At 45.7% G+C, this 27962-nt stretch overlaps 2 protein-coding genes across 8 annotated transcripts in view; one reads left to right on the top strand and one right to left on the bottom strand.

The window, feature by feature from the left end:
- Positions 1–23100, bottom strand: part of LOC139054785 (box C/D snoRNA protein 1) — a 75566-nt gene extending 52466 nt beyond the window's left edge. For 2 of the 3 annotated variants that reach the window (XM_070532402.1, XM_070532416.1), the window contains exons 1-3: positions 22656–22939; positions 21231–21328; positions 5636–5814 (exon numbers count right to left, since the gene is read on the bottom strand). In XM_070532402.1, coding sequence (XP_070388503.1) covers positions 5636–5814; positions 21231–21328; positions 22656–22878 — 500 coding nt within the window. In that variant the 5' untranslated portion in view covers positions 22879–22939. The other variant, XM_070532409.1, reaches the window with a different exon arrangement.
- Positions 23101–23919: 819 nt separating this feature from the next.
- LOC139060757 (transmembrane protein 268) overlaps positions 23920–27962 on the top strand; it is a 109568-nt gene continuing 105525 nt past the window's right edge. For 3 of the 5 annotated variants that reach the window (XR_011515024.1, XR_011515023.1, XM_070539860.1), the window contains exon 1: positions 23975–24233. The gene's annotated coding sequence lies outside the window, so the exon portion shown is untranslated. Of the gene's footprint in view, positions 24234–27962 lie in introns of all 5 variants that reach the window. The other 2 variants (XM_070539871.1, XM_070539879.1) reach the window with 2 other exon arrangements.

The raw sequence follows: 27962 nt of genomic DNA, 5'->3' as shown, positions 1-27962 counted from the left end.
GAAAGCACATTCCAGAGGAGCGCACGTGCAAACAAGTTCGCAACCCCCACTTCGTGTGCCGCCGGGGGAGGTATTCAATGCTTGACTCTTCCAGAAAACGAGGGGATAGCCCGGCACTGTCACAAGGAAAGTGGGTCCCTAAGCAAGACGGCTGTGATGTACCGGGAAGGCCTGGCAGCGTAGCTCCCATACGCCCATTGTGCCGACGCGTTGCAAGCCAGCGAGGCAAGACCGCAGGGAGAAGTAAGGCACCGTGAAAGTAAGGCACCCTGCCCGCCTTGGTCCGCCGTCGCCCCCACCTGGCTATTGTGACGGCGAGTTGTAAGTCAGCAAGGCAAGACCGCAGGGGGACCAAGCGGCGACTCTCTTCGCCGGGTATGACACCATCGCACGGGCGCCTACCATTGGCCAAAAATGGCGTCATCTGAGCAGGCTCGCCCATTGGCTGAACGTCGTTTTAAGCCGAGACCTCGAAGGGTTTAAAAGACGCAGACCGGGAGCAGCGGAAGAGGATGCCAGAGCATTCCAGAGATTCCTAGAGCATTCCCTGATTCACCTCTCTCGAACTTCTTGCGACGGGCCGCAGCGTCCGAGTTGCTGCCGGCCCGTAATGACTCTAAGACTGTTCATTGACGTCTCACTGTAAATAATGTAAAATAAACCCTCCCAAGTTTTTTTCATCCCGAAGTCCGTCCTCAACTCCTACACTGGACATGTGCTACCAATGTGGATGATTCGGACACAGAGCGGACATGTGTCCTAACCCCGACGACAAGATCTGCCGAAGATGCGGGTTGGTGGACCCTCCAGAAAACCATGAATGCAAGGCTAAGTGTCAGCTATGCTACATGGATCACCCTACAGCAGATCGAGAATGCAAGGCAAGATGCAAGATCCCCTTCCTGGTGAAGGAACGTCGCTGGGAAAAAATTAAACAAGAAAGAGACAAAGAAGAAGAAAACTACACGACGCAAGATGAGCCGCAAGGCTTAAGCATCTTGAAGAATCTGCAGGAACCCCCTTCGAAACCTTCGAAAGAAGGGCGTAGCAGATCTAGGTCCAGGAGCCTCTGCTCCTGGAGGCCCCACGAGAACACCAACGGTGAGCTGGGCAAGCGTGGTCACGGGGAAGTGCACTGAGGCGAAGGCTGTAGCTAATCATAAATTAGAGGAAGAGCTGGCACAGCTAAAACAAATTGTTGCAGCAATGAAACAATAAATGGTAGTATTGAGCGAGGAGAATAAGAGATTAAAGGAATAAGTTCACAACCATCAAGCTGAAAAACGAAAACAGAGCGAAGGTACAACAAACACGATGGAGAAAGAGAATGCGAACATAGAAAAACAACGATATTCAACTTAAACGCAAGACCGTAGAGATTATTGAGGACAACAGGAGCGGACCCAAAAAAACTAAAACCGCTAGCATATAAAAGAATGCCTAGAAGAATTTGAACCAAGACTTGAGGAAAAGATAGAAGAGCGCATGAGAAAGATGGAAGGATCGATTAAGACGGCCATGGTCAGCATAGTCGCACAACAACTACAACCCATACAGCAACAGTTCGAGAAATAAACGCAAGAGTAACGAGGTTAGAAGAAAGAATGGACGCTGTAGCCCCTGCAAAGGAAATAGAAACAGTCCAGGCAACTTCCAAGTCTCCCTTACTACTCAAGCCGTCGATACTAAGCCCGATGCCCTCTAAGATCACAGCATAATCATGGCCAGGCACAAAAAAAAAAAAGTAGATATACCATACGGCAATGGAATTGCAGAAGTTACCAAAATAAATAGGCGAATCTGTATCAATGCCTAAAAACCAAAGACAAACCAGACATAATAATTCTACAAGGAACTAATGGTCTTGCCAGACTATCAGGGTACCAACCCATAGGCAATGTTGTAGCAGAAACCAAGGGCCTACCACCCTAGTCAGAAGAGACCATACGGTTGTACAACATGATATACGAGTCACAGACATAGACAGCATACTAATTGAAATTATACCATCAAGGAAGACAAGTAGTAGTATATTTATTCTTAACGTACACAGCAGTCTAAAGTTCAAGAGACACAGATTCCTAACACTATTCAAAGGCACGCTCAACATAGCAGATGACCGGAAGGTGATAATAGGCGGAGACTTTAACGCCGCCCACACCATGTGGGGGTACAAGTATGTCCACACCAAAGGCAAAAATCTATGGCTGGACTCCCAACAGGAAGATCTAACCCTCGTCACGGACCCAGCAACGCCCACAAGGCAAGGTAACAGCGTCTGTGACAACTCCACACCAGGCCTCACCTTTGCTAAAAATATACAAATAAGATGGCTAAATACACAGGCAGACCTGGGGAGTGACCACTCCATAATCGAAATCCAGCTCAATGGAGGCCCGACAAACGCAGGGGTAATCAACTCAAATTAGTTGATTGGGTGAAATTCAGGAAAATAAGAGAAGAGAGCAACATAGAAACCATTACAAACACTGATCAGTGGACAGTTAACCTAAAAGGAGACACCTCCAAATCGACCCAGGTGATCCCACAAAAAGCTCAGCTAGAAGCGATAGACAGCAGGCTCTCACACATGTGGGAGGCTAAACAAGGGCTGCAGAAATGATCGAAGACGCAGAAACATAACAAGAGATTAAGGAAGATAGCCTTACTAAACAAAGAAATAGAACAATATGCACAACAGCTACACAGATGACAATGGGAGGAACTATGTACAGAGATGGATGAGCAACTAAGCACGAGCAAGACATGGAGGTTGCTCAAATATCTCCTTAACCCAGAGGAAACAAAAACGGTGCACAGGCAAAACATACACAAGATTCTATACACGTATAAAGGAACAGAGCAATAATTTTGAAAGAGGTCGAACTCAAATATATATCACAGGCATCGCCATGTATTCATCCCGAATACGAGGGAGAACAGAACTTCGACCTCGATGAAGAGTTTAGCGAAGCAGAAACAACAGCAGTGCTGCACAAACTCGGCACCGGGCCCAGACGCCCTTACAAACAAGACGCTTGGAAACCTGGACGATGCGTCTATTGGCGAACTCACAGAATATATCAACGAGTGCTGGAAACAAGAAAAGATACCACAGCACCGGAAGACGGCACAAGTCATCCTAATACAAAAGCCTTCCAAACAACTACAACTCGGGAATCTAAGACCCGCACCGTTAACTTCCTTCCTCCATGGGCAAACTAATGGAGCATGTCTTTCTAGCGAGACCCACCAACTACATAGAAGACAATGACTTACTCCCAAACACGACGATAGAATTTCAAAGAAACCTGTCTACACAAGACGCCATGCCGCAACTGAAGCACCAAGACGAACCAGGGAGATCGACTCGAGCCATCCTCAGGCTAGATCTCAAGAAGGCATTCAACAATGTGGCACACCAAACCATACTGCACCAAACCAGCAACCTTGGCTTGGGCGAGCGGACGTACAACTATATACGAAACTTTTTAACAGACAGAGAAACAAAAATCACGGTAGGAAACCTCACGTCTGAGAAAGTGCCTATTTGCAGTGCAGGCACACCACAGGGATCGGTTTCATCGCCTATGCTCTTTAACCTAGCTCTGATTGGTCTTCCTAGTAAATTACAAAGAATCGAAGGACTTAACCACACAATCTATGCAGATGACATCATGCTATAGATAAACGATGGCAGTGATAGAATGATTGAACAGAGACTACAAGAAGCAGTCAAAACAGTCGAGAAATACCTAGAAGGCACTGGTCAAACATGCTCGGCCGAAAAATCTTAGCTGTTGCTGTATAGACTAATATTAAAGGGGAGACCTAAAGGGGAAACACTAAAGACTAACACTAAAGGGGAAACGGCAGTACACAACTTCGTAAATGGCCGGATCTCACCTGAGGCGCTAAACATACTCAGAATAGGCAAAACAACAAGGGAAGACAGATGCATCCAAATCCTACGGATACCAGCCCACACCCCTGATCCAACGGGAGAGGACAACCCTAACGCGACGGCACACAACGTAGCTCGAGGACTCCCTTTCCAAGCTGCGAAGAACGTAGACCCCTCAACAGGGCCCTCCGAAGTATAGGATTGGGAAGACAGAATGACCAGGTTCAACAACATCGCCAACCATTACAAGATGCAAAGATGCACTTATCCACCACCCCATCCACAACTCAGTAGATCGCAAACTGTCCAGTTGTTACAACAACAAACCAAATCATACAAGAGTCCGATACTAATGCACACTATTTGTCCAGACATATACACTACAGATAGATGCAAAGTGTGTGGCAACAGAGCCATGCTAGAACACATGCTATGGGAATGCCAGGGACTAATACACGACAATGAGAACGAGACCTCCCCCGACAGCCTCTGCATGCGATGGCAGGCCGCGCTGCTCAGCTTGAACCTGGAAGACCAATTCTGGGCAGTCCAGCAGGCCAAGGAAGCCGCCGGGGGGCAAGAACTCTTGGCCGTCACCTCGGCGGGTGCCCCAGCCCACTAACTCGGACGCGAATCGTTCTGATTAGTGTGTTATGACATCCAGTTTTGCCAGAGCCTTCAGAGGATGCCGCTAGGCGCGGTGATGTGAAAAATATTCATTGAAAAAGCTACTTTTTGCTCATTTCTGCTCTCAGAATCAGTGTTGCTTTGGTCACTCTCAGTGTGATAGCTATCATTGGAGCCAGAAATATTGACAACAAATTTTTTATTCTGTATCCCTTTAAGTGAACAGAATCATGCCTGCAATGCCTTCTATGTATAATAAATGTCATATGTTGCGGCATAAAAGTTACATCGAATTACATTATGCATACCTGTATCTTTCATCTGTGATGCACTATTTTCTGGTCACAAATGCGAGCAGTGACTGCAGTCTTTCTAGCCCTTGTAGCATTGCCTGCTACATAATGTGGGGTCCCCTTTTGGACCCCTGTCTCCTGTTCACGCGCGACTTGGGCCATTCGCCCGCGCGATCGCTGGGGACACGCAGTTCCAAGCCTTATTTTGGATAGCGTACATTCCCCGCGGCCGCTGGCGCCGGTGCAACGCGGAGTCTGCTGCGTGCACGCGCGGCACACGTTACGTCGTGCGCCGCGCATAAAAACAGTGCCCGAGGAGCGGGCCCCTCTCGCCCTCTCTTCAGCTTCTCTCTCCTTCAGCATCGGAGGTGCGCGGGCGCTTTCGCCCGGACAGATGGACTTTCGGTGCTCTTGGCTGTTAGACGTGCGGACCCATTTGGTCCCGCGCCCCTCTGAGCAAGGTGGCCTCCTTCTGTGTGGCGAACCTGCTCGGAGTGGCCAGCGTGGCGGAGCAGACTTCCCGGGAGCTTTCACCCGTAGTCTGCGACTGCCACCCCAGTGCCGTATTCCTGTATTGTACGCGCATTTTGTACATAACAGGGAATGAACCCCCATTCATTGGTGCCACGGCTGGAGTCGTCTCTACGCCTTGCCGGTGAGTCAGCGAACCCGCCGCGCTGCGGAGTGGGGACGAGCTATGTGTCTCCTTAGACCTTAGCTAGCCGGGTCCGGGCATGTTAGCCCGAAGCCCCACAACATGAAACAGAGCATATGTATAGGCACACTGCAAAAGAATAGGCTGAAAATGCACCTCTGGCTCTCATGGACCTTGACGTGAGCAGCAGGGAAGATCCAAGCCACATGCCAGTAGATGCAGCGCTCACGGAAGTTGTACTGTGACTTGTTTTCCTGGCGCTTGGTGAAGCAACGAGGCAACAACTTGAGCACAGTGCCGCGTCGCCTGCACTCTGCCTGGAACTTGTGCAGGAACTACAGAAAGCAAGAAAACAAAGCAAATGGAGAAAAGGAGCAAGAACTGGCCACCAGCAATAGAACAATCTAAGAAATATTCCGACTTATTTTGCACAATTTATTTTTATTTGACAAATCAAGCACAATCTTATTTGCAATCTTATTTGTAAGGCCAGCCATTGGCCTCCTTACATTTTACTATTTTCGATAATGAGGAAACGTGACATGTGTGTCGAGTCCTGCATTATTAATTTAGTCAAACTGCAACCCAAATGGACCTAAAACTCTCACATCCAGCAACCATGTCATACATATGGTACATTCGGCTGGTCGTTTCCGAGCGCTCTGGCTGTGCATGTTAGCAATGGCATAGCCTATAATTAATTTCGGGGAAGGGAGGGGGCATAGAGTTTCTAAATAAGTACCCTAGAGGGAAATGTGGCACTAGTGTCTACGGGGGCTCTCATGAGCGTTGCCTCAACCTACATGGGAATGATGGGAAGTACAGGCTTCGGACTGACTTCGATATTTAGACTAATGGCGTTTGCTTACGGTGCAGTAAACAAAGCTATACTTAAATATTATCGTGTAAAATCTAATTTTATTTCTGCAATATCTTATATAATGTACAACACGTTACATAAACTTTGTATGAGTTTGAGATCGAAGCATGGCTTAAAACAGGGCACACCAGGGTTTGCATTCTTGTGCGATTCTGTTCTCAATTTAACGCCAAAGAATAATTATTTATTTATTTCTACAACAGCAATAACAACCGTGCATGTACTTATATATAAGTACTCTTCAAGTATTTATGGAAATAAAAATGTTGCATTGTGAGAAAGTGTTGCACCCTTGAGAGGAATGCCATAAGTGTCGTCTGCTACGACGCCTGCTCGCTGCAACGCAAATCGCAGACGACAGGCACTTGCGAACTCTCTCGCTCTTTCGAATGGCTGCGTCGGCTGTCATGATTGCTGAACGTCTTCAAGTACTTTTAAGCACATCTGCTGCAGTGCTAGCTAGGACGCTTGTGGCCTCCTACGAGTATGCTTCATTATATTTTATACTGATGTACCACTTCCAAAGCGTTATGGCGTGGCTTTGTGCTTATCCATTTTGTGACACTAGACTACAGCCAGGAAGCAACAACCTTTCGTACCACAAGTAAGTTTGTGTTCTCAAAGTCCTAAAACACGCATTTCAATGAGCACATAAACGAGCAATGCATAATGAAGCCCTCAATAAAATTTGATTGTCAAGCCACTAGAAGTACAACTGTCTATGCCTTGTTTCAGTGGTGCCTTCTTTTTCCTATTCTGAAGTTTCATAAAGCACGTAACGCTACAACGCCAACCTAACACACTTAACAAACCAAGGTCCAAATGGTCAAAACATGTTCTTTTAACGTTTACGATGCCGTCACTTTCTCGTCAGGGCTTCGACACCACACCGCGACACAAACATCGTCCCAGCCGCTGGCCCAGTGCGCTATCGCCACTTCGAGCAACAGAACAAAGACAAAGAGCTTTGCGTTGCAGTGTCCCACTGCAGGTTATAGCAATTGCGCTTGGAGCAAAACCAAAACTGCCAAAAAATACTTGTAGGCTAGTTTGCCAGTCAACAGAATGCCAATCCGTAGCTCCTACTTACCATCATTCCCATGATGGTTGAACGATCGCAGTGCCAGATTTCCCTCTTGTTATACAAATATGAAACTCTATGAGGGGGGGGGGGGGGTCCACCGACAACTCCTTCACTTTCTCTTTCTCTCTCTGCGTGCGTTTTCAGCATGCTTCCAGTGAATGACTACATTCTCACCAAGGATCTGAAAATTCTGATAAAAAATATTCCACGCCGTTTTCCGTGTTCGCACTTCTTATTAGACACTCCGACCGGTAAGCCTTCCATTTAACTAAACAAAAATGGGTACCATGTAAATTGGTTGTCAGTCCTTTAAACGAGGATAATTGTTTTTCTGTTGCCGAAACAACACTGCTTAATTTCTGACGTATTTCATTGCTAAGGGGTATAGCCACTTCAGTGTGTGTGCCTGTGCATGCATTCGTGCATGCGTGTGTGTGCATTTGTGTGTGGAGAGTGGTTGTACACCAAGCAAAGACAAACTCCTAGCACTCTCCCTGAATAAGAATGCTCTTGAAGGCACTAACAACTGGCAAGAATGTGTTCCGAGATGTTCATGAGAATGATATGACTAATATTTATAGTGACAGAATGCTAAAGTGTGTAGCTACTTCAGATCAAATTATCCTACAATCCGTATGCTATTTTTAAAAATGGTGATATTAAAAAAAAAACTAAAATTGCATTTACGAACTGATGCATTTATATATTTAATGTATGTCGATGACCTAGCTGAGACATGACTTGAAAAAACAAACAGCGCTAAAAACTGTGTTGAAAAACATTCAAAAAATTTAATGTGCGGTGTTTAGTGGCGCAACTGCCAGGTATGGCCAAATAGCACCAAGCCAGTGTTGATAAGTTTGCAGTGGAGTTATAACTTCTATGAAATTGACGTGTTGTGGCTGTAAAGGGGCCTTAAATATAGTTGCTATAAAGTGCGTAGAATTGATGTGTAGTAAGATTATGGCGATGACGAATGATGGGTACTACGAGCATGAAACTGCATTGCAAAAGAATGTTACAAAATATGTAAGATGCTAAAATTGGCTGTAGCACTACTGCCTCACCAGAGCCCTTGAAACACAAGGGCCTAGAGCAATATGCTATATGAAACAATTATCACAACAGCATCCTCTGAAGAGAGGAAGCGCTACGAATGTATGGGGCTAATAACATGTAACACATCTTTCAAGAAAGCTAGGACTGTGTTGGTGTCAAAGAGTGGTTCTGGGCCGAGGAACATTACAGGATGAAGGGGCATGTGCTGCTGGTATGCTAGGGGAAAATGTTTCTTTCTCTCAGGTTCGGCTTCCAGACACTCTAGGAGGACGTGAAGGATGGTCAGCCTCTCGCCACATTTACCACAGGTTGGGAGTTTGAGGAGTGGGACATCCATTTCAATGCTAAGCTCCCTCACACATAGTGAAAAGAGCTGTCTTACAGAGGGACGATTATGAAAGAGTGTAGCACAGGTCATATCGATAACAGTATTAAAACACGGATGTTGACGATTAGAGTGAACTTTCAGAAAATATGTTCGGCTGATGTATGTTCTCTGCAGATGGAGTGACCACTCATTTGATTCTAACTTTCAATGGGACTTGTTCTGAAAGCGCCAGTGGCCAGTCAGATCCCTAGACGGTAGATGGGATCTAGCATTTTTAGCGCGCTCGGGGCAACAGAATGGTCGATAACACCACAGTCCAATCGTGATCGAATCAGATTCTTGTAAAGATTCATTAAGCAGTTCCTGTCACTGCCCCATGTTGTGTGGGATAAAATTTTCAGTATGTTCGTTGTTTTTAAGCGTTTCACCTTGCGATACTTAATGTGTGGAATAAAAGTTAGCTTAGAGTCAAGTATGATGCCTAAGAACTTGTCCTCTTTGTTCACAGGTATTTGCTGACCATACATTTAGATATTGGGATCTGCAATGAGCCCTTTGTTTCTTGTGAAAAGCACACAACTTTTGTTGGGGTTCACTTTCAATCTGTTTTCGCCTGCCCATTTGGACACTTTGTTTTTTCTCGTTTCCAAGCCAGACTTGTTGCAGCCCACGTAACAATGGAGATCACCGTTGTTTTCCAGCCAGACCTTCTAGTGCGTGGTACAGCCACGGCTATGTACGGCAGAGAGCGGGCACTATTTTGCAAGTTTCCTATCATTTAACCGAGCTTTCGTAGTTGTGGGCATGCTTTATTATTCTAGATTTAAAAATAAAGCAACGAAGCTTTGCGTTAGAATTTCGATAGTATCATATAATGCAAGTTTCACTTCACTTTCGGTGACCTGCTGTCCGGTTTATTTGAAGAGATGTTTGGAAGTAACTTGTGATCATGGCATTGTAGTCATCATGCAGCACATATTGTTTTTTAATCACATCGAGAGACTGATGAGGCAGACAGTAGGAAGCACGGCTGCTTCCTGTTTAGAAGCCTTTAAGAAAATTACGGCATCTGTAGTTCGCAGTAAAATAAGGGCCAGTAGCTTTGAGAGATTTGAAAGTGTCAGGTCTCCTGACACCCGTTTATTCTGAAAATTTCCAAGACAATTAGTTAGCACGGGCTCTCCGCAGCAATTAAACAGCACGTGTTACAACAGGGTAGGGAATCCTCAGCTAGGCAATTGGCCACGGCTGTCTGGTGTTGAGTGATCGGGCAGTGACGAGACGCTCTCCCTATGTCCTTAATTGTCTGCCAACTTCGTTCTTGATGCCTTTTATGCGCGACCCCTCCCCCTCCTCCCTTCTCGTATCCATCAACCCACTCCCCTTCTTAAAATTATTTTCCGTTTGTCACTAACGCAGTCTTCAACAATCACCGGGTTGTTGAAGGGCGTGGCAGCCCCTAACATTCCTATATTTCTGTTTCTGTGGGGACTTCGAGGCCATTCACCTACCTGCCCTACCACCTGTTTGTTGTGGCAGTTTCTTAGCTTCCCTGGCCCAGTACCCCCACCCTTGATATATTTTGCCATGCGAAAATCAGTTTTCTGTAGGGCTTTTTTTCTTGTCCCGTTTTTTCCGCTGTTTTCATTCGTAACAGCCTGCACAAACTAGCCTAACAGCAAGCTCTTCTCAAGTTTATTAACATAATGAAAGTCAGAGACAAGGGAAAGAAAAAGAAAAAAAATGGGGGAGGGGGTGCTTATTATGAGTTTCCTTGACAAGCTAGTCATAATATTTTCGTAACGCTTTTCTTCCATGCAGCGTGGTCGATGATTCGGTCAAGTACCAAAAATGAGAAACTCTTCGCAATACAAAGGTCTGGTGGGGAGCAACATGTCTCCTAAGCTTTCATGCACATGCTCGTCCCATCTTTATCTGTGGAATTTTTAGCGCTGATCCCTCCTCATCAGTTATGGTTAACACAACCCAGAATGAGGTGGAGGTACTATGAGTGGGGTCGCAATGTTCTGTGCAAGGGAGTGGGGATCTCCTCAATTCCCCCGCTTCCCGCTTCTCCCCCGCTTTGGTCCGCCACTAGCCCTAGCCTTGCTTTCACATTCAAGCTTTCCCTGTCCATGTCACTCTTTCGAAGCCCACTTCCTGAAACTTTCTGTTCCGTGGGCAAGGGGAAGGAAGGGGAGATATCATCAGAAAATTTCAGGGGAAACACACCAATGTGTGTTGCATTCAGCTGGTCGAAACAGAACGCTACAATCTGGCAGAGTTCTAGTCACGCGGCTCTACAGCTTGCATTTTTGCCGTGGCGTCAGTCCCGGCAATGTGGTGGCACCTGTGCATCTTGTTTGTTTAGAACAGATATGCAGATGTGTTTCTTCTTCCGAGGTCCGATAGCTCTGGCGAGCAGCTGCACGTTCGGCTTGGTCACACTTTCTCTAGTTCATATCAAGAGCACGCTCCACATCATTGCAATCAGTCAGAGCTCAGTAGGGATCAGTTGAATGTACCAATGATTTTCAATCAGGTACTTGAAACAGTTGGGAAATCTAAACAGAATATTCATTAGTTTTGTATTTGAGCAGAAAATAAGAAAAACATTTACATGTTTCTTCACTCTTTTCAAGTGTTTGCTCTGAACCTGAATTTCTGTTCCCGCTGAATTTGAGTTGTGAATTTGAGTTGGCCCGAAAGCGCAAGAAACAGGTTCAAGCTACGTCGAGCTTGCCACCCAACACCGAACCCGCACAGCAGGACCACCCACATCTGAGATTGCGCAATAAGAGCTCGCAGCTGCCCCCGCTACCGATCGACGACTTGAAAGTGGTCTTCCGACCGAGAGATGGACTGAATCTCGGAGAGTGGCCGCAGCACTCTATAGCCAGAGCTATAGGCACAGCGGCTCAATTAAACGAGAGCACGCTCCACCAGCTAACCATCCGCATACGCTGAGAGCAGAACGTCGCAGTGGTCAGCACACCGGACGAAGAACTAGCGGCAAGACTACAGCTGATCAAGTCTATATGCCTGGAAAACAAGCAGTACGAGGTTCAGGCCTATGTGGCTGCTCCGGATGCTTCCTGCAAAGGAGTCATCTCCGGCATAGAGAAGAACACAACGCCGACAACGCTGATGACAAATATCCGATCACCGATGGCTCAGGTCCTGCATGCAAGAATGATGGGAAATTCAGCCACGGCCATCATCACGTTCTCTGGCATTCGGGTTCCCCGGTACATCTACTATTACGGAGCAGAATACCGGTGCTACATTCATAAACCCCGACAGCAGCTGTGCAGCGTGTGCCTCTCCACGGGTCATCGAGCGGATGTTTGCCCAACCCCGGATAAACCCCGGTGTGCTGCGTGCGGAACTTCCAACCCCTCCGAAGGACATGATTGCACGCTGAAATGTTTTCATTGTGGTGGTGAGCACCCCGCCACTGACTCTCGATGTCCTGTAAGGCAACGCAAACCCTTTAACAAGAGGCACGTATTCCGAGAGCCGCAGAAAACGGTGGAGCAACCACTCCAGCACGACAAGCAGTCCAGAAAGGTAACGACATTCAACGGTGCGGCACCTGCGACTACTGATGCAACACGTGGTCGTCCTCGCTACCGATCCCGGGGACACAGCCAGTCCCAAAGTCGCAGTAGGTCCAGGGTCCGCAGGCCGTCTAAGGACCAGAAGCACCCACGTGGTCGAAGCCGATCTGGGAGCCGCAGCCTGACGCAGCAGACACAGCCATCGAAGGAACCTCAGGCCGCGTGGACGAAAACGCCCGACCATCACACCAGGAAGGCAACAGCGGTGAGTTGGTCAGCGCAGTTTCCCCCTCTTTCCTCCGCTCTTCCTTCACCTCCGTCCGCACAGCAAGCAAACAAACAAAACAAACTGTCTCCCACAGCGACGCTTTCACTCACCCAGACACACACACTCGCACCTGAGAAACTCCCTCACAATTCCTGCACCAAACCAGAAGTGCGCGAAATGATAGAGGAAATGGCGACTGTTTTAAGAGCGGAGATGCAAAAAATGAAGGAAGAGATCATGGCTGATGTCAAGCACATGCTACAACAGGTCATGCAACAAGCCATGACTGACATGAAACAGTTCATCAGTGCAACTTTTAGCTCAACTTTCAGCCATCAAAACGATTCCCTTCCACATGACACTAACGCCACTAGAGAACCAAGAAGGTCACACCCTTATACGCGCCCGGCTCGTACAACAACACCTGCCCTCACCAGCGAAGCGGTATCAACCAATCATGGCCAGGAAACCTAAGAGGCGCACTACCACCACCTTCCGGGTGTGGCAATGGAATTGTAGAGGGTACCGAAGGAAGAAGGGTTCCCTCACACAGTTCCTAGCCACACGTCCTCACCCACCAGACGTTATAGCACTTCAAGAAGTACATTGCACTCCCACACTCACTGGATACAATGCATACACTGACAAGCATGACACCACCAAACAACCACTAGCTGCCACCCTTGTGTCCAAACAAATCACAGTGATCGAGCACACGCTCGACAGCTCCCACATTCCGCATGTGCTCTTAGAAATTGTACCTAGGAATCGATATGAAACCAGCTTGTTTTTACTTAATATCTACAGTGCACCCAAATCGCGACGAGACGACTTCGGGCAACTTTTTTCGGCCGCCAGTAAACAAGCCAAAAAATTGATTGTTCTGGGAGATTTCAATGCGTCCCACCCGGCCTGGGGGTACCAAACAGAAACACCAAAAGGCCGCCGTCTAGCCCACGCCATGAACCTTCATCAATTCACTCTGCTGACAGAACCTGACACACCTACCAGAACGGGCAACAGCGTAAGCAGGGATACCTGCCCTGACCTAACAATGGTCAAGGGGTTAACTCAATGCTCCTGGGACAACCTTATGGAGACTCTGGGCAGTGACCACAGCATTCTAGCCACAGAAGTCCAACTGGTAGCCATACGCACCCCAGAACGTTCAATTAAAATAACCAACTGGGACACTTTCCGGCGCAACAGAACCAAATCTGAACAACACGACCCGCCATCTCTACGCGAGTGGACACAACAGCTACAAGCAGATTTTAAAGCAGCCACCAAGCAACTTACTGCAACAACGGAGACACCGGATGTGGACAGACATCTGCTCCACCTCTGGGAGGCTCGAAGAGGCCTGACCAAACGATGGAAGAGGCAGAGGCACAACCGTAGGCTGAAACAAAGAATCGCCCGGATCACAGCAGAAGCTGAAGAATACGCCACCAGCCTCACTAATAGCAATTGGCACAACCTCTGCGACCGCCTTAATGGCACACTAAGTAGTTCCAAAACGTGGTCCCTCCTCAGAGCATTACTCAACCCAACGCACACAAGAACGCACACAACGAACACAGTCCGCACTATCATCCACAAAGAACAAATGGATGATGACGCGCTCCTCCGAACACTGCAACAAAGATACATTGCTACAGGCGACCGACCGGAGTCAAAGACTATCCACACGAGGAAGAAACCCAATTGGACGGCGATATTACCGAGACAGAAGTGAGGGCAGCCCTACACGGCATAAGACGAAACACAGCGCCCGGAGCAGACGGCATTCACTATGCACTGCTACGCAACCTCGACGACCAGGCCATACGGCAACTCACTGTATACTACAACGACAATTGGAAAAACGGAACGCTTCCACAGGAATGGCGACACGCCGATATCACCTTAATTCCGAAACCCGGGAAACCGCTGTCCCTCCAAAATCTCAGACCCATTTCCCTAACTTCGTGTGTGGGCAAGCTCTTCGAGCACGTAGTTCTAAATCGTCTCCAGCCTCACCTCGAAGCGAACCAATTCTTTCCCAATACCTTATTCGGCTATCGTCCAGGTCTGTCTGCACAGGACATACTCCTACAAGTTAAGGAGGATGTTGTGGATAGTCCAAGTAAAGCTCAAACAAGAGCCATTCTGGCGTTGGACCTCAAAGGAGCCTTTGATAACGTCTCACATGACCTCATTCTAAACAACCTTGCATTCTCCCGATGCGGAAAGCGCATCTATGATTATGTCCGAGCCTTTTTATCGGACCGAACAGCCACCATCGGCCTAGGTGATATTCGGTCGGATATCATAAAACTTTCCGGCAGAGGGACTCCCCAGGGTTCGGTTCTCTCACCCACCCTGTTCAACGTGGCAATGGCAAAGCTACCACCACTCCTCGACAAACTTCCGAACGTGCAGCACGCCCTGTACGCCGATGATATTACAATCTGGGTGACCACAGGGTCAGACGGCGCCATTCAAGACGCACTACAGGAAGCCGTCAATATAGTTCAAGAGTATGCAACAGCCGGAGGACTCACATGCGCAGCTGAGAAGTCGGAGCTCCTGCTTGTATTTAAAAAACGGAACAGGACCAATATTCCACCAGCCATCACATTGCATCTCAGTGGCAACGTTATTCCAAGGGTAGACAGACTACGTGTACTTGGCCTTCACATACAACACAACGGGAAGGCCACACATACCCTACACGTTCTCCGCCAACAACTTACCCAAATAACGCACATGATAAAGCGCATTACAAACCGCCGACAAGGACTGAAAGAAAAAGACGTACTCCAAATTGTGCAAGCCCTCATAATCAGCCGATTAACCTACCACCTCCCCTATCATAATCTGACTCAGACTGAGATGCACCAGATGGACACCCTCCTCCGTACGGCACTAAAGGCAGCGCTCGGACTACCCCAACATGCGTCTACGCAGCTGCTACTACGACTGGGAGTGCACAACACCATCCGCGAACTAGTTGAAGGTCATCTGAACAGCCAATTGCAACGTCTGCAACGAACAATGCAAGGGTGCCACATTCTATCCCGGCTAGGATACCAAACACCGAGAGAACCACAACAGGAAAACCGCACACTTCTTCCGCTTAGCATTCGCAACAAAATTCACGTGGCCCCAATTCCCCGGAATATGCACCCTGACCGTCATAAAGGTCGACGAAAGGCAAGAGCACAATCCCTGGCTCGCCTATTTGGCGATGACACATCAAACACTCCAGTCCTATACACCGACGTGGCCTGCTACCCACGGAAACGTGCCCTATGTCTAGTCGTACTAGATAGTGCAGACATTCTGAGAGCTTCGGCCACGCTCAACACTGTGGACTGTGGCACGGCGGAAGAGGCTGCTATTGCCCTAGCCATCGTACACGCTTCAACCATGCCGGCACCGGATGGACCTATCACAGTGGTCACTGATTCTCAGACCGCCTGCAGGACTTCGGCACAAGGGAGGGTGACACCCTACACACACCGCATCCTTACATCATTACACCCCACAGCGTTACACAGGGTGCGTATCATCTGGACGCCTGGACACGCCTCTCTCCATGGCAATGAACGCGCTAATGCGGTAGCCCGAGAGCTCGCTAACCGGGCGCCATTGGAAGAGCTGTCCAACCCAGACAACGCACCGACAGAACCACTGAACTACACTGAAACTCTACAATATTACAGAGATACCAGGAGACACTTCCCTGCACCACATAATTCCCTTAATCGAGAAGATGCCGTTGCGTGGCGACAGCTTCAAACTAATTCATTTCCCTGCCTCTTTTATCTTCACCTCTTCCACCCCACACAATATCCCTCATACTGTCCCTATTGTGGAGCAAAGCCCACAATATATCATTGCACCTGGGAGTGCCCACATCCTCCGGGCTACTCCCGTATTCCTTCACCTTCACCTTCCTCCTGGGAGACTGCGCTGACCAGCTCAGACCCGCAAGAGCAGCGACGGCTGATCCGGCGGGCACGCGGAGTGGCGCGGGCCAATGGGGCCCTGAACTAAGGGCTCCACCCTGCGAGGAAGTCGCCCAATCTGATGACAAATAAATGTTTTCTCTCTCTCTCTCTCTCTCTGCAGTTTTGAGCTGTTTCATAGATTGTGCAGGAAAAATTTCAGCACACCGCAAGGTTGAAATTGGTGATAAAGTTATCTAATCAAGACATGGTAGGTTAAATATGACACACTTATGTGCACAGTGACAAAGTTAGAGCGCTATAGCATTGCAAGAACTGCCCGCCACTCTTTTATACTGTATTGTAGAGACTCAAATTCAAAAATGGACAAGTTGCAAAAATCCGTCAGCTGCCCTGCAAGGCTGTTTTTTGACAAAAAGATATTGTCCACAGAGAACAATGTTCCTTCAAAGTGCAATCCCCCAAAGAAGGGCTAGCATGAAAAGACTTTCTGAGAACTGTCATACTCTGAAAATTTCATGTAATCATAGTTCCCCCACACTAAGCACCCATACTTTTCCCACGCATACATACACAGAAGAATTTTTGCAAACATTCCATACATAAATTTGCAGTTATTTGCACTACGACTGGGTTAAATTTTTTCACCAGCTTACGCTTAGTATTGTGGCATAATTTTTTACGCCCTGAATATATAGTATTTGAGCATAATTTGGTTATCACAATCACTAAAAATATTTTGCTGAAGAAAAATGCAATTTTTCAGCCCATATCTCCTCTTAATACTCTTCCTGCAAGCCTAAAATGCAACAAACCTGTTAGTTTTATTCTCCACTCTTGTATGTCAAGAGGTTCTCTGCCCTCAAATGAAGAATCAGACAGCAAGAAATTATGCGGATCCTAAACACTGTGGGAATTGATGTAAGCGCAGCTTTCTGTGCTGTTTGTTTTGATTGACTATAATTAGCGGTGATGTTCACCACAAATGTTTCATTTCTTCAATGTTTAATCTAACACGACAGTAGTGAGTTGATGTTAAATGTTACCTTGCGTGCATCACTGCTGTTTGGCTGCGTAGAACACAGAACACACAGCAGGAGGTGTTTGCTCAAGGCATAGTTTTGTGCCATACTGTACTTCATAACTTCTGAGAGGGTTGCATTTATTCATTGCCTCACATGGCACATCACATCATGGCAGAAAACTTTAATTTAATTACGGGCTGTACATGCCAAAACCACAATCGGATTATGAGGCATGCTGTAATGGCAGACTCCTGATTATATTTGGCACCGTGGTGTTCTTTAATGTGTCCCTAAATCTAAGTGCAGAAGTGTTTATTTCGCCTCCGTCGAAATGCAACTGCCATGGTCGAGATTACACCTGTGACTTGGAGCAATGCTATAGCCGCAAAGCCACCACAGCAGGCACAGAAGTGTTAATTTTATGTGTAAACGCTTCCGTAGTGTCGCCTAGACCCTACGGTGTGCTTTAATACAGCTCTCTTTCAGCACACTCTGTATAAGTTGTCTGCTTGACAAATTTGCATGGTGTTTATTATTTGGAAATAGCAGAAATGTACCGTACCATGCCTTGAACTTATATGTCCTCACGTGAGCTTTTCTCTAACCCCAACCCCCTTGTATGGGAACTGCGAGCGATGAGTGGCAATGCTGTTATTCACTCGTTTCACAACTGCATCGGTTCTGCCTATTCTCTGCCTCCTCTCTACCATTCTATCTAGCTTCCCTCAGGACTTGCACGTTAGTGGAAATGTAAGCACTGCAATTTCTATAATGCTTTCTCGGGGAGTCGTGGGCAATTACCAGCTGTCAAGAGGCTAATGTGGCGACGCGCAAGGAGCTCCCGAGGGCATTAGAGAGCTTTAGAATTGGGGGCCCAAGTGGCTTGGGGACCCAAGAAAATTGCACCGACAAGTGCGCATGCGCAGAACCCAAGCCAGTCTTGGGTTCTTGCGTTCGCGTTAACCCAAGACCCAAGAATCGAAAACTAGCGTGGGCCCCCAAGCCGTCTTGGGCCGCCCTCGCGGGTGACAGCGATGGCGTACAGCAGATGGTCGCAGAGCAAACTTTATTTACTTCGACCGATTTTTGCGATTTCACACGGGTGAACTCGCAGTTTTTTCGCAGCGCGTCACAAGAAAACACCAACTAAGAGCACTTGGCTTCGATTGGCTTTGCTTGGCTAAGAATCGCACACTTAATTCGTAATGCTAACTGGTACTAACACACTTTCTTACATTTTATTGTTCGTTCTTTTTGCTCCAAAATGCATTCTGTTTGTTTTCACTTGTAACAAAAGAGGATCATTTTTTTTCTTTCTTTCAATCACCTTTCTATTTTCCACACTGCGGCGCCCCGAACACTTAACCCAACGCTGTCTGCGCTCGACCCAATCCTCAAACTCTGCTGCTCACCTAGACCCAAGAGCAACCGACGCAACGCGGCTTGGGGGCCCGGAGCCTTGCGCCCCCAATTCTAAAACTCTCTATTGTGCACATTCGACACAGTGAAAAGGTCCAAATGAGTTTCTCACATTGCCTTTCCTCTCTGCAATGCTCCTGTTATGTATACACACATTCTGAACCACCCTTCAACACTGTGCGCCAGACAGCAACAGCAGCAGCAGCAGTGGAATAGACGAAGAAAATGGCAAAGTTTCACTTTAAACGCAGTGCCAAAAGTAACTAAGAAGTTGAATACCAATTTTTCCTTCTCCTATCTGTAGCATAGCTATATCCTGTACGTACCTCATTTTTATGCCTTCCCTATTGCCTCCAAAGTGACTGTTCCCATCTTCTCAGATGATTACTCTGCCCACCACAGCAGTTTGCTCCAACTTGCACTTGCACAGTGTCATTTTAACACTCTTGTCATAACACACACAACTATCTCTTATAAGGGGCCCTGAAACACTTTTCTAACTAATAATACAATGGCCTCATTATTAAAGGATGCCATCTCACACACCTCATGCCGCAAGAATTTTTCTATCATTCAAGTATAAGTGGAGTTATAGCATCGACATGCAGCTTTCTCTTTCTTCTCATCTCCACTAGTGCACTGAAAGCTACACAGGGGTGAAGCCAAAGGGGCCAAGCCCTCCTGAAAGGGGTCCTTGCGCACCCTTTGGCAGCCACAGTAGACTATGCTACACAGCACATTGCTGCCATCTTGGAGACCCCGCACAGCAGACACAGCTACATGCAATTGTTGTGTGTAGGCAGGCAAGGCAAAGATCAAATTATTTTTGTGTCTTTTAGAGATTGCAGACATATACACATTTGACTTATTTAACTAAAAATTAGCAATTATGTATTACAGATAACTCCCTATCCCTATCCCCTATCACAAAATCAGCCAATAGCTGTTGGTAGACCCAGCTGCTTGCGATGGCACTGCGTGACAACATTGTGCGAGCGGCAGCAAGTTATTTTTTGCCGTTTTCAACATGAGATTGCAAATTCTTCACTGCATACAGTGCAATAATATTTGGCACACATGTTCACAGGAGCATCTTGTATGGATTGGCAATTTTTTCTTACTGTGTTTGAAAAGTGTTTAAGGGCATCTTGAACGTGTGTCAATAACTTGACGGCTACTCCTATTCCAATGCTTTTTTTCTGCCAAGATTGTAGAAGCATTTAGGTTCCAGCATAACACAAACGACAAAGAAAGCACTGGGTAAATCATTCCGTTGCCTTCCTTTTTCTCATTTGTGTGGTGTTGACTTGTTTTTTTTTAATAAACCTCCACTAACTTGGCCGATGCTCTGTTCTGCTATAGGAGTTGTAATCCTCCTTCACACAAATCCCTATGCCTTGTATACTTTCCACACCGTATGTGTGCAACATCAACCATCCATCTCTCGAGTCATGTCATCCTTTCTCACCCTGTCATAGTTGCAACAAAGAGCAAAGGACCTTAAAGCAAAATTAAATGTGGCCTCACTCAGGAATGATCCACCTGCTTTTGATGCAATAGCTCCAACTTCTCACTGCACAAGAGTAATTATGGTCATGTGCATCTATCAAATTTCAAAGACATCTGAAATCAAGCCTCCTCCTTTATAAAGGCATGGGACAGGTCAGAAATCTAAGCCGAGTAGATCTGACCCTAGACAGAACACTGCTTATGTCTTGCAAGTGAACACATATACACCGTTATCACTGCACAATACAAGTGCTGCAAATGTCAATTTGTGCAGTCACCAAAGCAATGCTCAATAAAGCATGATCCTGCACAGACAAGATAGTTTAGCAAAACCATGGCAAGAGCTCCGAGAGTACCACTAACCTTACAGGCATATGCAGTTGCTTTATAAAGCACATGGTTGCCTTCAGATGATGAAAGGCACATAAGCCACATCTAGTTCATATCATCAATAGATCATGATCAATGCTCGTCACAAAAGTCTCCCAAATCAACACAACTGCGTTTGGCTGTTGTTGCTAGAATCCACTGCTCCAATGTTACAAAAAGTTTTAAAAAGCAGCAAGATTCATGAAATATTCATTGAAGTATTCATTCACAAAGCATGTGTAAAAATATTCCCATGCAACACATACTAATGGGCTAACGTAATGCATGACTCACTCCAGGCAGGCTCTTCTGTTGCGGATACACACCCAATGCTGGCTTGGTTCTGCATACACTATCAACGATTCTGGCAGATTCTTCAAGAAACCGGTAATCTGAACCAGAAAACAGTTCACAAAAGACGGTGATTTGTATGTGACTGACATGCAATCCATGTTACTTGAACCAGACAATTTAGATCAACAGGAAATAAATGCCCTACACTGCTTTCAAAGCAGGTACTAATGAGATTGTACTGCTAGCACAGAGTACATTAGATGCTCTACATCTCATTAACACGAAAATTTCTGATGCCACCGGCTCATGAGAACTGTCAATATACATTAGTGCAGATTATGACAGGTGCATGCTGCTGCAACTGCATAAATGAATGTACACTCAGTAGCGCCAGAAGTTAGAGGTGGGAAGGATGCAGTAGCTATCCGAATCAGCAAGATAATTTCCCCTGTACACGTTGGCCAGACATTGCAATTCTGAGCCACTACACCAGCCTTCCCACTCATCAAGTACTTCCGAAAACCCTGTCTACGCAGACGAATCATTTCAAGATTGCATTGATAGCCTTGTGTTACACAGCACTCAACTATACCTGCTGAGAAAATGACAAGAGTAAACTGATTACAATTACTTTTAATTATAAGTGCATAATTCAACATCAGCAGGTCGCACTTGCACATCACAAATGACTGGCCTGTCTGCATCTTCCGTCTCTTCTTTGTCTGTTACATTTATATACCAATTTTCTTCGTTTCCATCCTACTGCAGTCATTTGCACAGTAGCATGGAACCACTTCAAGGAAGTATGAGCTCGCACACAATTTTCGTATTGCGAGGAAAATGTGCAGTGTGTGACCAAGAAATTGCGGCTTTTTTTTTTTTCAACTTTCAATTGTACATATTTCTACGGTAATACCAACTGCTTCTTAATCTGTTAAATCGTGCTACTACAGAAAATTTTCTCACGATAGAATGAAAAATGCGGCCATGCTAAGCTTACAAATGAACGTTTCACGAGGGATAAAATGCAAAAAAAGTCCATCTCAATCATCGTCATGAACGCTGTGCACTGGATACTTTCTTGATTTCACAGCACGCACAGCATCAAAGAAAATAAACCGCAAAAACGTTAGTGATTATTGTGCGAAACAAAACTTGCTACCTTCAGTTTATGAGCATAATCTAGCATAACGGCAGATGCGTACATCACTCAGCAGATATCCCACGGATGGAATGTATGTTTCATATGGGAAAACGTATTTTCTGCAGGGCAAAAAGAAAATCGCGTTGATGTACAGAGAGGAGGCAATTTCGCAAAGTAACCGGCACAACTGCGCAGTTTGTAATTCCGTGATGTTAATGAGCTAGACTTGGCAATGAAAGCCAAGAACACTATTTTTCTATGGCAGCAATTTTATCACGTACCGCTAAGGAGATCCAAGTCTGTGAACCCGTCCAATGGGATGTAAGCCGTTTTGTCGCGGATTCCATCGCACTCGCCGATCTTTTTGTGCTGCTTCACACAAGGCAAGGAACACGAGCGGGCTGAACATTTTGGGCAGCAATACTTCGATGGCTTACCGCACTGCAGGCACGTTCTGCGAAGCAGGCCAGCACGTTTAGCGTCACCCATGAGGCTGCCCAGCATCGGCTGCCACGACCGCCACCAAATTCGCCGCTACCTAACAAAAACACAACGCACGTGCCTACCTTACCTTTCAGACGCTGCCATGCTTGCTTTTCAATGACGTCAATGCCTTGTCAATTGGGGTGGGTAACGTATAAATTTGTTCAATATTGGTGCTTATGACTTCACAAGTCCTTGCGTTTTTTTTTTATTACGCTTTATCTGGCTTCGTTGGCCTAAATTTTAAAGCAATCTATATACACACTGCAAATCTACCAACAAAGAGGGCGCTAGCGTTTGTAGCGAGAAGCTGGGCCATGGGCACCATAGAATTTCATATATATAGTTGTGTGAAACTCTATGATGGACACTATAGAGAAAGAGAGAGAAAGGCAAAGGAAAGACAGGGAGGTTAACCAGAGATCATCTCCGGTTGGCTACCCTGTACTGGGGGAGGGGCAAGGGATGCGATAGGTGAGAGAGAGAAGGATTTTAAAAAAAACTACACACACACGCACCTACACTCGAACTGTTTCTGTGGGCACTGTCACGCAGCCCTTAAAGGCGTTCCTAGTGATATGCAGTGTCACCGTACAATCGTGCGTCACACAGTGAAGTCACAATTCATAGCCGATCGCGCTGATGTTCGCGTAGGCCAGTATCCAAGGATCTTGTTTTCTGTCAGTGGGTGCTTGTCCAGTTTGTCTAGGGTGGCTGAGAGGTCTGCTCTTTGCGGGTTGAAGCAAGAGCACTCACAAAGAAGGTGCGCGATTGTTTCATTGCACCCGCAGAAGTCACAAAGTGAGTTGTTGGACATTCCGATAAGAAAGGAGTACGCATTTGAAAATGCTACTCCAAGCCATAGACGAACTAGAAGGGTACAGTCGCGTCGTAGAAGCTCGGGCTAGCCCATACCAACGTTAGCCCATACAGTATGTTCTAGGAACTCCTATGCTAGTGCTGCGCGATGTCTAGAGCACGTCTAGAGTACACTAGAGCTGCGCCCTAGTCATAGAGTTACTAAACGCTATGGCCCTAGCTGCACGAGCTACGCCATCTATCGAATATCCTGAGAAGTTCCATGCGCTTCCGCCACTTCCGCTGCTTTACTTTCGTACCAGTTTCTCTTCTACCTTGAAGCTGTTGGAAATACGCTACGGGCAACATACAGCCACTACGGCTACGGGTGTTACGGCCTGCTACCTGTGTGCCCGCTTCTACGGTACTGATACACTGTGTATTGTGTACTAGGTTACGTGAAGGTGGTTACGCACAACGTTGCAGGGGCGCATACCTAGGTATAATCCATAGGTATTCCGTTCCAGTCGAAGTTGCACCCGCTTGAGGGATGGTCTTTACCTGTTTCATGTAACTAGGTGAGGATCTTCGCATTCTACGTTTCATGCGTTCTTGATTGTTTTACGTATAGCGAAGTAGTGATTAAACCTGACATTTGGCATGAGTACCACCTGCTAAAGCATTGATATCTGACGGAAGTTTATCTGCTATGACAAAGCCGCTAATGTTCGTGGATTGTTTACGTAAATAGCAGAACCTGTGCGGGTACTTGTGGGTCTTCGTGCTGTTTATATGCGTGTCACTTCATGCTTCGCCTTAGCTGCGTCTAAAAATGTGGCTCAATTTACATTACGCTGAAAATCCCGTATCCTGGTAGCTGCCGGTCGGGTGCGAAGTGTTGCATGTGATAATGTTTTGATTTCTTTACCAGCGTCAAGTTCGAGGAAACTGTTGTTCTTTTATTTTTCTACATGTCATGCTACTGTTGTCGTCCTGTGTGTTACCAAAGCTTACGTATTTAATGTTCTTGGTAATGTTTAGGCAAGACAGCCCTGATGTTTTCGTGACATTTAGCGGGGTTATCCAAAAAGTTAACGGGGCCACGTCGCGGTACCGATCGCAAAATTTGAGGTCTTGTTATCACGTTTAGTGGGGCACTAAATCGCTGAAACTTCGCGCGCTGAGGCTGTCTTGTGTCTGAATGGCAGGGCAATCATTATTCTCTCACAAGCCCGCGAAGGAAAAGTTAGCAGGTAAATGTCTGGTGATAAATTACCACAGAACACTAAACGCCGTTGTCTGGGCATAATGCTGCTCGAGCACTGTACAACCACCAGTGTCATCCACAGGTAATTTGCGAGCATACATTTGTTACCGGTGTCACATGACCACTTTTGATCGCGATCAAGCCCGATCCGGATCGAAATTCACAACTGCGATTGGCTCCCTCGCGCAGCTTGCGCAAAGGAGCTAATCACGACCGAGGAATTCGATCCGGATCGGGCTTGATAGCGATCAGAAATGCGCCGTGCGACACCCGTCTTAAAAAAGTTTTTTTAAAATAGTTCATGAGGGTACCGTATCTCTTGCCCCCTGTGATCCCTCTGAGCATTCATGTTTGTACAGTTCCAGCGCTAAACTCTGTTTGTCTGTGTAGAATGTGCAAAAAACAAAGAGCCTTGAGTGCATCTTTCTCTGTTACATTAGTCTGTGAATCAGTTGCAACGAGCAGCATAATGAAGCCGTATTTGTCTGTGTGTAATGTTATGATCACATGTGTTGAAATATTGTAAAAAAAAAGTGAGAAATTAAACTGAGTAGAAATAGTAAGTTATGCTTCAGTTATTCCGTCTTTTTTTTTACGCATGTCTTAACAAAGCACATTAAATGCCCCCCCCCCATTTTTGTTTCGTTGCAGGCTCTATTAGTGTACACTTATACTAACAATTCTTTCCTTTCCTTTTTTTTTTTCAAATTGTGCAGCATTGGTAGTCTGTTCTCATAATACACATTGTTATCTTTGACAAACTTGGTTTGGAGCCTAGTGAGTCATGTGGCCAAGTTTCATTATCTTGAAGAAAAAGTGCATTTGTTTGTGCTAATTACTGCATGAATGATGAGAATGCATAACCTAAAAAAACTGGAATAATAATTCTGACAAAACGACACACTACATTAGAAACTAGGTGAAAAAATTTTTTCTCTCCTGTATTTTTGCCTTCAAGATTGTGAGTGAGGTAAGGGGTACGCACATGTTTGTGCATAGGCAAAAAAACAAGAACAATGAAATTAAAAATGCAAGATGTCATAAAAGATGGAATAACAGTAATGTGAGGTCAGTGCCATATATGCAAGGCAGGTTAGAGAATGCACCTCTAAAGTCACTTTTACCAAAACTAGTGATAGTACTGTGAGGTACTGTTCCAACATACGGACATGCATAGTAGAAGTGAATCTTGGAAAGATTTTTTCAGGGTGGAGTTTATACATACATATCGTATGATAATTGTTGAATGCATGCAAAAATGTTAATTGTTAGTTGAAAATGTTAGAAATTGTTAGTTGTCAGTATTCAAGAATAGAGTTGTTATATCTCATAGGGTAATCACGAATAACGTACATTTCTGCTATCTGAAAGAATTTATCTTGTTAAGATTAATACAGATAATCGCTCAGATTTTGCAGTAGCCATCTTCGCCTTTGTTTTTCTGTACTCAGCTCATGTAGTCAGAGAAGTGAACTATTTGAGAGCCAACTTTGAAACTTTATTGTGAAAGGCACTTAGATTGGAAGTCTTTGGTTGTGGCCTCGATTTTTTTGCCTCATTAGTTTGTAATTCTTCCATCATTCTTGTTTCAGCTAATTTTATTTTCCTGTTTCATTCACTTGTGCATATAACATGTCTGTTATACTGGCGATAATGGTTTGAGGCAGCATCTGGAAAAGTGGTGCCCAAGTACTGTGCTGCTGCTTATATTGGTGCTTAGCTGGAAGTTTTGCATGTTATGCAACAAATAGAGCGTGTGTTGTCCTTGACAGTCCATCCTCGGAGAGTCTGTGGGCAAAGAAGGGTTAGGGTCATGTGGAGGGAGGAGTGTGTTGGGATGTGCAGTATATTTGCCTAGGTTCTTCATGCTGAGCGCCTCGCTCAGGGACCTCTCTGAATGGCGAGTCAGATATGTGTGAAGAGAGTGTTCGAGGTGCAGTATGAGTCACTATATGCAGTGACTCATTTTTCTCACTGCAGCTGCGTACTGTACTGTAAAATGCGTACTCTCAACCTCGTAGCTTTGCAAGCCACGGTGTCGAGAGTACGCATTTCGCAGTGTAAGTAAAGTGTTTGAAACGTTTAAACCTGTTAGAAAACATTTATGTATAACTTTGAAGTACAATCGGCAGTTTTACGAGAAGAAACCTTTTCATTTATATTAAACAGTCTTTGAGAAAACAAGGATTGTTTCAATTCAATTCAATTCAATTCAGTCTTTATTTTTCTCTTGTACAGAGAAGGAGACAGGACTAAAAGCTCGTAAGCTTGACAGAGGTCCTGCCCCCTTTATCAACTTGGCAGTACAGTACAGACAGAGATTTTCAATTTTCCAAATAAACACTGAAACAAAATAACAAAACACTTTGTAAAAACAGCGCTATGAATCGCAGCACAAACATAGGTATTAGAAAAACAAATAAGTGCTCATAGGGAAACGAAAAAAAAAAAAAAGAAGAAGAATAACAGGTATAGGTTTAAACTGAGTGCAACATTACGTAATCTTGCTAAGAAAAAATCGCTTAATAACATCACTCGAATGCTGAAAGGGGTCAAACAATTCTTTGTTTAATTTATTTAATAATACTGGGACAGTATAAGAAAGAGACTGCTCTGTATAATATGCCCTAGGCGTCGGCACTAACCAAATTTCTTTATGTCTAGTCTGCAGGATATGCGTGTTTTTCTCAAGTTTTGCCAGATAACTAATGTAATGTTCATCACTATGTGAAGAGCATTTATAGATCATTAAAAGTCTATAATTGTATAAACTATAGATTGGCAGGATTTCATACTTTAAAAACAAGTCATATGTGGGGGAACAATAAGGAACACCAGCAATACATCTTACAGCTCTTTTTTGAAGAAGGTGAAGCTTGGATAAATTTGTGACACCCGTAGTGCCCCAAACGGTACAACAATATTGCAAAAGAGAAAGAACTAATGAGTTGTATAGCAATAGCCTAATTTTCAAAGGAAGAATACCGCGCAGCCGCAACATGACACCGACAGCTGAAGACACTTTTGCAAGACAGCTAGC

The sequence above is a fragment of the Dermacentor albipictus genome, chromosome 1, assembly GCF_038994185.2.
Source record: "Dermacentor albipictus isolate Rhodes 1998 colony chromosome 1, USDA_Dalb.pri_finalv2, whole genome shotgun sequence".
Classification (NCBI taxonomy): Eukaryota; Metazoa; Arthropoda; class Arachnida; order Ixodida; family Ixodidae; genus Dermacentor; species Dermacentor albipictus.
The sequence above is the reverse complement of the archived record's forward strand: the minus strand, read 5'-3'. Positions and strand labels throughout refer to the sequence as shown.